The 9,807-nt window shown below is 44.9% G+C and overlaps 1 protein-coding gene across 2 annotated transcripts in view; it reads left to right on the forward strand.

Annotated features, from left to right (window-relative positions):
• The window catches only part of NCOA6 (nuclear receptor coactivator 6), a 37,736-nt gene continuing 32,875 nt past the window's right edge, over nucleotides 4,947-9,807 (forward strand). The window contains exons 1-3 of one of the 2 annotated variants that reach the window (XM_021417095.1): nucleotides 4,947-5,759; nucleotides 7,930-8,086; nucleotides 8,178-8,452. In XM_021417095.1, the coding sequence (XP_021272770.1) occupies nucleotides 8,188-8,452 (265 nt within the window). In that variant the 5' untranslated portion in view covers nucleotides 4,947-5,759; nucleotides 7,930-8,086; nucleotides 8,178-8,187. The remainder of the gene's footprint in view (nucleotides 5,760-7,929; nucleotides 8,087-8,177; nucleotides 8,453-9,807) is intronic. The other variant, XM_021417094.1, reaches the window with a different exon arrangement.

Raw genomic sequence — 9,807 nt, forward strand, 5'->3', positions numbered from 1 at the left:
CCGCCGCTTGGGGAGGGCTGGGCCGCGCTCAGCCGTGGGGTTCGAGGGGTGCCCGCGGGCCGGGGCCCCGGGCCGGGCCGCGTCAACGAGCCCTGCTTGGGCCGCGGCCTGAGCTCCGGGGCTCCGCCCGCAGCTGCGTCCCTACCGCGGCCTGTGGAGCTCTCGGGCCAGGCCCAGCCGGGAGCGCGCAGCCCCGGGAGGAGGAAAGCGACTCTCGCTGAAGCTGTGCTGAAGCTCGCTGTCGGCTCGGGCGTTGTTTCTGGGGTTGGTTCTCTGGCCTCACGCGGGCTATGGGTGTCTTGAAGATGTCAGTGAGGGTGCGATGACGTTTCTTTGAGCCCTAGCTTTTGTTTGAATTTCTCTGTAACTCGCCAGCGTGTAGTGATGGAAAGGCTCCTGATCTTGTACATTTGGTGTGGTTCCTGCCTCTCTCCAAGCTCGGTTTCTTAGAAGAAAAGAAAAAAAAAGAGAAAGCCCGACCTTTCTTTCTTTATTTCACCTGGCCCCTGCGGGAAGGAGCAGTGGTGAGCCGTGCCCCCTGGGCTGGGGGTTGCTCGGGCCAGTCTGTGTTCTGTGGAACTTGCTGGTAACATCAGGCAGTGTGCAGTAATATTACGCTGTTCTAGTAAAGAAATAGCTGCTTTCTTTGAAACATATGGGAAAACATGAGAAACCCAGGCCCCTACCTACATTTGTAAACTAGGTATTAATGCTTTCACTTTTCAGCTGCTTCAATACTTGAAACATGGGGCAACAGAGCTGCATTTTGATGAACACTTGTACTATCACTCAATTCTTCTCAGCTGTGATACTGCTAAAGATCACACATACCTTTTAGCAGATGTTAAATATCTTAAACTCATAACTAGGCCATTGAATGAGCTTACAGTACATTTTTATTTTTGAATACTATGTTGACTGCTTTTGGAAGGAAGCCGGAATTGCAGTTGAGTTACATAGATACACTTTGTTTAAAAGTTTTGCAAAGGCAGAAGGTTTGCTGCCAAGGACATTGAGGAGTGAAAGTGTCTGTAATGGTTGGATTGCAGTGGAAATAGAGCTGTTACAGGTCATTGGTGTCCCTCTGAAGGGCAGGGAACTTGGTGTTGGCATCTCTTTCAAAACCATGTGGCCTCTATTGAGAAATACAAATGCGATGACATACAGGGAGCTCCCACTGGATGAGCAGCAGCACTTAAAGCTGAGAGTCTGTGCTGAATTGTAGAAATTGTGCTCGGACACAAACTTGTTCCTAACTGCTGGCCAGAGCAGAAGCTATGGAAAAGAATGCTTAGAGCTGGGAAAAGCTAAGGTGAAGAAATGGAAAGAAAAATCATGCTAGACATATGCAGACCTGAGGCAGGGAAGATGCATCATCGTATCCCAGGTGAGAGATTTCCCATCTGGCTAACAGAGGGAACTTTTTTCATATTTGCTTTATTGAGGCAGTGGTTGCTGTGAGTCCTGTCTGCCTCTTGCTCTGCCCTGTTAGCAAACTTTTGCTGGCCTCTGAGCAGGTCAGCTGTTCTTCAGCAGCAGCCACCCCATGCAGGTGACATTTCAGCCATGCAGCCTGTGTGTGTCTTAGCTCACACACGTTGGTAGCTGAGGGCTTGCCTCAGGACAGTATGACACTGATTATCTGTGGCCTAATCAGAAGGAAAGGCTGGGCTCTGGATTGCACGGAGAGGTGGTAGAGGAAAGAGAGGTGTTCTTTCTGAGACTTTCTTTGACACTCTTCCTATCCCACACTAATATGTTGCTGTCTAATTTTGTTGCATCTGTTTTACCATAGAGACCGTGTGGCTCTTAATAGCAGTAGTGACAATAGTTAACACTTTCAGGATTTCATTTTGCCAAAAGCTTGGGAGAGCACAGAATGTGCTGCGAGCTTTTATGCAGTCAGGAGAGTCTCAGAACAACCTCAGTTTTATCAAAAGCCATAGCTCCTTAATGTGTGTTTATGATGATTTTGGTTGTTTTCTTTCTCTTCTGAGCAAACATTCTCCTTACTGAATGCTGCACATCAAAGGAATTACTCTTAAGCCATTTACATTGCACTTAATTTTTTTCTTCATATTTCAGAGTGTTTCAGGATTTTATAAATTTTAGTGAAATTTCATGAGCTTTCACTATTTGGAGAAGAGCCTAGTGAAGGATATTGCAGTAAATAAGGAGTGGAGGTTCCAGTCAGACTTCAGTTCAGGACTGAGAGTCACAGGAATACCTACTCTTGTTATACCAGCATTTCTGAACATCGGTGAGGATTTTGGGATAAAGGAGCCACGTGTGGGGCTGTTGGCCCGGTCTGCTTCATTTGGGGGTCGGTCCAACTTGAGATAAGAAGCTTGTCACCTCCACACGTTGACTAGGTTGCTACTTGACAAGGAATTTTCTCGTAGCCTTCAGAAGATGAGATCAAATGGTTTCTTGTCAAGATACATCTAAGGTTAAATAGCTTCTCATTTTACTTATTTGCTAATTACATTGATGGGCCTTAATGAAAAGTTACCAACTGCACAGCACTGTCACAGCATTTATCTGTTACAAGCTGTGGTATATTTCTTCTAGATAGCAATATCCTTAACGTCTGACATTAATTACGTTGCGCAGCTGACAGATTCTGTGAGGAGTGCTGGTGCTGAGTGGACTCGCACAGAAGGCTCGGAGCCTCCTGGGGTCTATCTCAGCTCTTACACGTGGGGATTTCTCCATGTGGTTACTTAGCTTGCTCTGGAGTTAGCACTGGGCTTTATTTTTAGAGCAGCCTTGGTGATGGAGGCTGTTGACTGCTGTCGAAATAAGAATGAGTTGCCCGGATGGAGATGTGTCCACAGCAGCGTGGCTCGAGCTGTAAAGTTGCAGCGCAGCTCATGAACTTCAGCTTCATGAAACCTTAACAATGCCAATGTTCCACTAAACAATGTGCATAAAAATGCAGCACATGCATTGCAGCAATCTGTGGTTTTCCATCTTTCAGAAAAACACAGGTTTTAAGCATTTTGTGCCTGAGGGCTGTGGAAGTGCAGTAGAAAAATACAGGAATAGAGGAAAGCTGTGCATCAGGACGAATGAAGCCTGCCTTCCTGTAAGCTTTGCTTCACTGACAATTGGGCAAGCAACAGAGCAAACTGGACCTTTTTGTGTTGACTGAGCTCTTTGCAAAGGTATCCCTTTAGTGTCTGGGCACTCCCGAGGTCTGTATCGGATCACTTACTGTAAGGAAAGTTGGAGGTAATGTGCTAATGCTGATTAGTAACTTTCTGTAACCAAACCTGATATTGCCAAGTGTTCAGGGGAATGGAGGCAGCAGCAGCCAGTGTCCCTCCTCCTGAGTGCCTCCTTCTGCCCCGGAGCTGCTGGGGCAGCTGGGCCCAGCCACTGTTTGCGGTCCGTCTGCTCCTTGGCACACATCCCCATGGCCACGCTGCAGAGAGCGTCCTGCTGTGAAAAGGAGGAGAAGCTGGAACGTGTTTGCTTTAGCTGCATTCCCAGTTTTGGCCTACATTTAGTGAATGGTATTAAAATTTTGCATTTCAGATTTTGGTTTTGCTTGTCAGCTTGATGGCTGGTTTTTACATGGCATTTACATGGGTGTAGTCACCGATATAGCTGGAATCAGCGGTTTTATCCTTATGTTTTAGCCACTGAGATTCTTTGCTTGGCCCTATGCTGCTTCTTGAGTTACGATGTGTAGAGACACAAGAATTTACCAGAGGTCCAGAAGCGGTAGGTAGCAAAGAAAGGTGCTGCAAAGCATGCGTAATGTGATGTAATGTGAGTAGTGCTTCCCTCCCTTGGGGCTGCTGCGCTAGCAGAAATGCCAACCACAATACTGAGGCTTTTAAAGGGATTTTTCTCTTTTCTAGGTAGAAAATACCCAATTTCAATTTTGTTTTTCTGAGATTTGTTCCCTCAACCTGATGAGCAGGTTCTGTGTAAGCAGGAAATGTGCTCAAAGAACATCACTGTGATGCTACTATAAAACCCCTGATTTGGTTTTACTGAAGTCACTAGTTTACTGCTGTGCTTTCATTACACTGAAAGGTTGGAGAGCAACATGGTGAAGCCAAGAACAGGAGCAGGATCCGAGGTTGGTTCGCCTTGCTTTGTTGGCCATCTGCAGTAGAAATATCCCACTGAGGTGCTCGTGTGGGCCCACAGTGTGCTTTGGTGGGGAGTCAGCCTGAGCTGGACGTGTCTGCGTGGGATAAGGCAGCTCATAGCTGTAGCAGTGCATCATCATTGTGCTAGATTCTTATTCCCTCTTCTCTCTTTTTTTTTTTTAATGAATGATGCCCAGAAGGGTTTATCTTGAATCAAAAGAGGAAAAAATGGGCGTTAGTATGGATAAAACTTGCTCTGTTTTGTCAGCCAAAAGGAGCATACAGACAGTATACTGTTTTTTACCTGTGACAAAAGGCTGATTTTTCTAGATCCTCGCTCTCAGTGTTTGCTGTTAATATTGGGATGCAGTAAAAAGCCCTATTTGCAGAAGTAAGGCGAGGGGTGTGATTTGCTGTGAAGCTATGTTTAAAAACCAAGATGTTCACTGTGGAACATTGGGTACTTTTGTAATTTTGTATCCTTGTCTTATGGAACATAGGGGCTTTCTTTCAGGATTACATTTTTGGGAGTTACTGTTTCACACTATTTCTCAGGCTGGAATTTACTGAAGACACAAAATAACTCAAGTTGTGGCAATTTGTGTTGGAAGGTAAAAGTAGTATATGTTGCATTTGAATTTGAATGTCTAGAACAAGTATGTAATTTTGGTGTTTGTATCATACACCCATTGTGTATGAATCATGGAATGAACTGTAAAATCACTGAACGCCTTGGCTTGGAAGGCACCTCAAGGAAACATCAAGGATGCTGGATGTGTTGATCGTTGTTTTTGTATTTGTTTTTTTTTTTTTTTTAATTTCCTTTTATTCCCATTAAGTTGCTTGAGCAACGTTCTTCAGTGAAGGCAGAGGCAGGGAGGGTTGTGTGTCCTTTGGAAATTACGTCACTGCTCGCTGCTGTCAAAGCCTTTTTCTCCTTGCCGTCAGTTCTGGATTCCCTGAAGGGCTTGGTTGTGGTCTCATTTCTGGACTGATTTTTCTTCTTGTTCCTGGTTTCAGCAGCTTTAAATAATTGCCACTGTGTGGATGAGGGCCCTGCTCTGTGCCAGCTTCTGGCATCTGCTCATGAAGGACACCAGCTCGTCCATCCTTCTTATTCTTCCGTGCTTGTGAAGCAACTGCTCTTGCCCTTTCCAGCTGCTGGAGAAAGCCTTGCTGTGCCTTACTTGACTTGCATAGTGCAAGTGGGATGGGAAGAAAGTAAAGTAAAGGCTTCAAGCTCTGCTTAACAGGAAGGTGTAACAATAAGTTTGAATCATTTGAGCTCGTCTCAGGACATGACTACCAAGACACAGCTCGTTTTGTCCCCCCTCCATCTGGCAGGGCTGGAGCCAGTGTTCCCCCAGCACTTAGCTTCTCCTGCTAGCTCAGATCTGCTCTGATCCCCTCTCCCGGGGACCCACCGGGATTGCTAAGCACTGTCCCATCACGTGGCGCTGGATCTGTGTTGCAGGTTCCTGCTGTAGGCATGGGCTGCCTGCTGCCACAGCTCAGGCTGCTCTGCAGTTCTGCACATTGATTCCACTGTGACTCTTGCTCATGAGAGCTGCTGTCCTGGCCTGCTGTCAGCTACGCAAGGTTACCGGCATCGCTGCAGCACCGGCGTTTTACTGTGTGTGCTTAGGCCTGAAGGTTTGTTTGTTTATTTATTTATTTATTTATTTATTGGGTGGGTGGGGTAGGGAGGGAGAATGGGGTTGGGAAGGGTTATAGGGAGGAGTGTTGAATGAAGATCCGTGCTAATTGTGCTTGTGGGCTGACTTCTGATTTATTGCAGTCAACCTTATAGCCAGGGGATTACAGAATTTGTTAGCAAGAGGGATGCAGCTGGGATTCATTTGGTTCGGGGATGGAAGACAGGCCGTGTTCTGCCCGAAGAGGAAGATTTCACAAATCATCGCTTCCTCCTGTTGCAGTCAGTATAAATCCTACCCAAGTGTAGGAGCAGGCAAAGCTGCATGTTTGAGAGGAGTCTTTAAAGCTGCCACAAGTACTTCAGACACTAACATTCAAAATAGATAAATAGCATTGAAGAGTTTGTGTTTTTATAGAGGAAAAGGTCATTTCCTCGACGTTTGGGATTGTCGGAAATATTTGTGCTTCTCAGTGGAGGCAGAACATCTCCCTCTGAGTAACTGTACCTATTTTGAGCATTTAAAACCTTGTGTACTGATCCAAGATTTCTCTTTTTGAAAAGGTTATACATGTTTTTTAGGTATTTGTTTTGTTATTTCCAGAAGATGCTGCTTGTTTTTCACAGGATGCTCATTCAGGCCCCCGTGTGGTTGTCCCTAGGGCTGTTCCTTGTGTTGGGCTCCAAGCTCCTTCCTTCCAGAACTCAGAATATGTGTAATGAATGACACAGGGAATGACACAGGGATGCAGAAAAAGAAGGGATACTCTGTGGTTAGAGAAACCAGCCCAGCCAGCCCTGCCAAGGACACTTACCATTCATTTGTGCATGAAAATCAATTAAATCAACTTTTCTGCAGATGGTTATCAGTTGTATCCTCGTTACCTGGGCATGTGATGTGGAACTGGAGTTCAACTTAGTGCAGATGCTGAGTGCTCAGACCTTTGATTTAGATACAGAGCAGAACATGAAAGAGTCTGGAGAACAACAAAAAAAGTTCTGTTATGAAAGCACTGTGGAGATACATGGGAAGTACTTTTACTTTCAGTGTGGGTCTGCAGAAGAACATGGATTACAAAACTACCTGTGTTTGCAATCCTGAATTTGAGCAGTGTTACAAAACGGAGGCCTGCTGGTGCTATAGGAGTGGGGTAGTGCAGGGTTAGGTGGCTGTGCGAATTTCAGCGCAGTCTAAGCCTTTCTAACGTGGTTACTTTTTGTATGAAGAAAGGCTTTTTTTTTTCCAGCCAGTATCTGCAGTTCACCCTTAATCTCTGCCTTGTGGTTTTAATTTGTGTTGGGAACTTGAATCTCTGCCAAGAAGCTGGTCTGCATCCTATTGGAGGGCACGGCATCCCGAGCTGAGCACTTCTGGTGGGTCACACTGAATGCCAACAGCTTGGGAGTTACAAGGTCTTGACAGCCTTGCCTGTTGGTTTAATTTGTTAATAACAGTGGTGGTCAGGAACTGGTCCCTTTTGGTTTTGGCTCTTGATGTAGATGCTTGAAATTGCATAAGAAATAGTCACTGAGAGTTGGGTGTGAGACCAGAGTGGGGGGTTGGGCTGTCTCATGTGGTCCTGTGGTCCTGTCATGGCCGCAGGCAAAGCAGAGGAGTGTGCATCTTGGTAAACACTGCTCTTGTTCTCCGCACTGTATGGACAACTTCTCTCTCAGGTTGTACTTCTGCATAGGTAACATCATAATGTAACTGCAATTTATTGTGCATTTCTTGAAGCGAGAAGAATTAGCCACGTGACTTGATTTACTGAATTCCACTAGAAGATGGGGAAGCTGTGGGCTAGCACAGAGGCAATACATTTCAGGTTGTAATGTGCTTCAGCAGCTGAGAACACCTAAACTTTTACACAGAAAGTGTAGTGTGCTTAGGAGTTCCCTGGATGCTAGTAAAATTCCTGTCAAATGCTGAATATCTCCTGGTGCTGTGCCTTTCCTACTGCTTGGTTGTACAAAGCATCTGCATTCCCTACAAATACATTTGGTGGTTCCCCCTCACCCTCCCTGCAAATAAAGTGTTGTTGAGTGCCCCACAATTTCCTGGCAGCAAGTCATCACGGAATTGTTACTGGATTCTTGTTTGTCCTCTGTATGATGTGGAGATGAGTGTAATTGATTTTATTTACCTTCCCCTTTTTTTTTATCATTTAGGTCAGCTGGAATACTGCTCGAGGCACATGTGGAAGGATTCTGCCAGGAAACCACCGACTTCTGTTTGTTCTGGTGGACAAACAGCTCAGCCGCTGCAATGGCCACACTTTTCGGAGTCACACCGTTTGTCTCGCAGACCCTGGCACCGGGTCACCTGGTAGGTTTTCTGTCAGTGTTCTTTGCACACTGTTGAATACAGTTGTTCATGTCTTTACACACTGTACTTTATTTGTTTTCCCTCTTCAAAGTATCTTCTGAATGTCTGACTGGCTCCCGCTGTTGGACACAATGGTTTTGGATGACCTACCAAACCTGGGAGATACATATGCCTCCTTGTACTCCTCAGCTATGGAAGACTTAGAGGTGGATTTGGATTCAGGACTGGAGGAAGACAAACTGAATCAGGAGCCTGCTTCTGAAGATTCCACGATCTTTGTAGCTTTTAAAGGAGATATAGGAGATAGAGACTTTGAACAGAAACTGAGTGTCATATTGGAGAATGTACCTGGCCTTCTACATATGGGTAATGTACTTTCTCATCATTTTTCAACCATCCTTAAAATAATTAATTACATAATCTGAGTGCTTGTAAAAAGAAATAGATTGCCACTTTCTAGTTACTTGGACGGTTGGTTAGGCTTGTTCTGAGTGAATCTGGGAGCCGTTATTCTCAGAGGTACTAAGTACAAGTTTCTGTAGTTGCTTTATTGTTTAAAACTGATCTAATTAGTGAGTTCATTCATTTCTATTCAGTTCCAGTGTTTTACTTGTTTTTTCTTTCACTTATCTCTATTACATGTTGCTCTTTTGTATGAAAGTGAAACCAAGCTTGTCCAAACAGGATGTGCTTTTTAATATCAAAACTATCTGATTTAAACCACTGCAGTTGAGAACAGATTCACTCTGAAATAACCAGGCCAGTTCAAGTCATTACTGTCACTTTGCTGCTGCACTGACCTCATCTGCAAGGTGTTTTTCTGAAGAGGGGAGCATGGAGCATTCTCACACAGCCCTGTGCACCTGCTCTGGAGACAGGCTTCTCTAGTTCATGAGTAACACAGACTTTTGAACACCAGTGTCTTCTATCAGCACATCTAGATTTGGAAAAAGACATCTGTCCACTGTCTCAGCATCTTTGCAAAGGGGCTTATGATGATTAATTATAGCTGTTTGGTTATGCAGTCTTTCTCACACAAAAACAGTCTTTCTTGATGGGTGGCCCTCCTTTGCTAAGGGTGCAGTGTTGGGGTAGTTTGGGTCAGTGTCACTTGCATCAGTGATTTGCTCCCTCCCCTCTTCTTACTGCTGATTATTGGAGAAGATTGATGTATGTTACTGAACAGTCAGGTGACTGCTTGCTATTAGTACAGTCTGCTGCAGAAACAGGAAAACCAAGGAGGGTTGCCTTAAGTGCAGCAGCAGGTGCATCCACAGCAGCACCATGAAGTACAGGACTGCAGCAGCACTGCTCTGCCTTGGCTTGCTGTCATGTAATGCAGCCTAAAAGCCACGTAATTGTCAATACGAACTCTCTTTCCTCCTTCCTGCTGTTTATGAACCAAGCTTTTCATGGGAACTGGAAGTTGCTGTCCCATCATGCTGCTTTTTTGCATGTTGTTTTGAAATCACATAGTGCAAAGAAGAATCCACTGTTCTTTTTAAGGCAATCAGTCTTTGTGTTTAAAGAAACCTGATTTTCTGGATTAGATTTTAAAATGCTTCTTGTGTTACTTGTTTCTTCATAATGCAGAGTACCATTTCAGAAAACTAACTTCTGGCTTCTGAATCATAGAATTAGCTAGGTTGGAAAAGACCTACAAGATCATCCAGTCCAACCATCCACCTACCACCAATAACCCCACTAAACCATGGCTCTCA

The sequence above is a fragment of the Numida meleagris genome, chromosome 19, assembly GCF_002078875.1.
Source record: "Numida meleagris isolate 19003 breed g44 Domestic line chromosome 19, NumMel1.0, whole genome shotgun sequence".
Classification (NCBI taxonomy): domain Eukaryota; kingdom Metazoa; phylum Chordata; class Aves; order Galliformes; family Numididae; genus Numida; species Numida meleagris.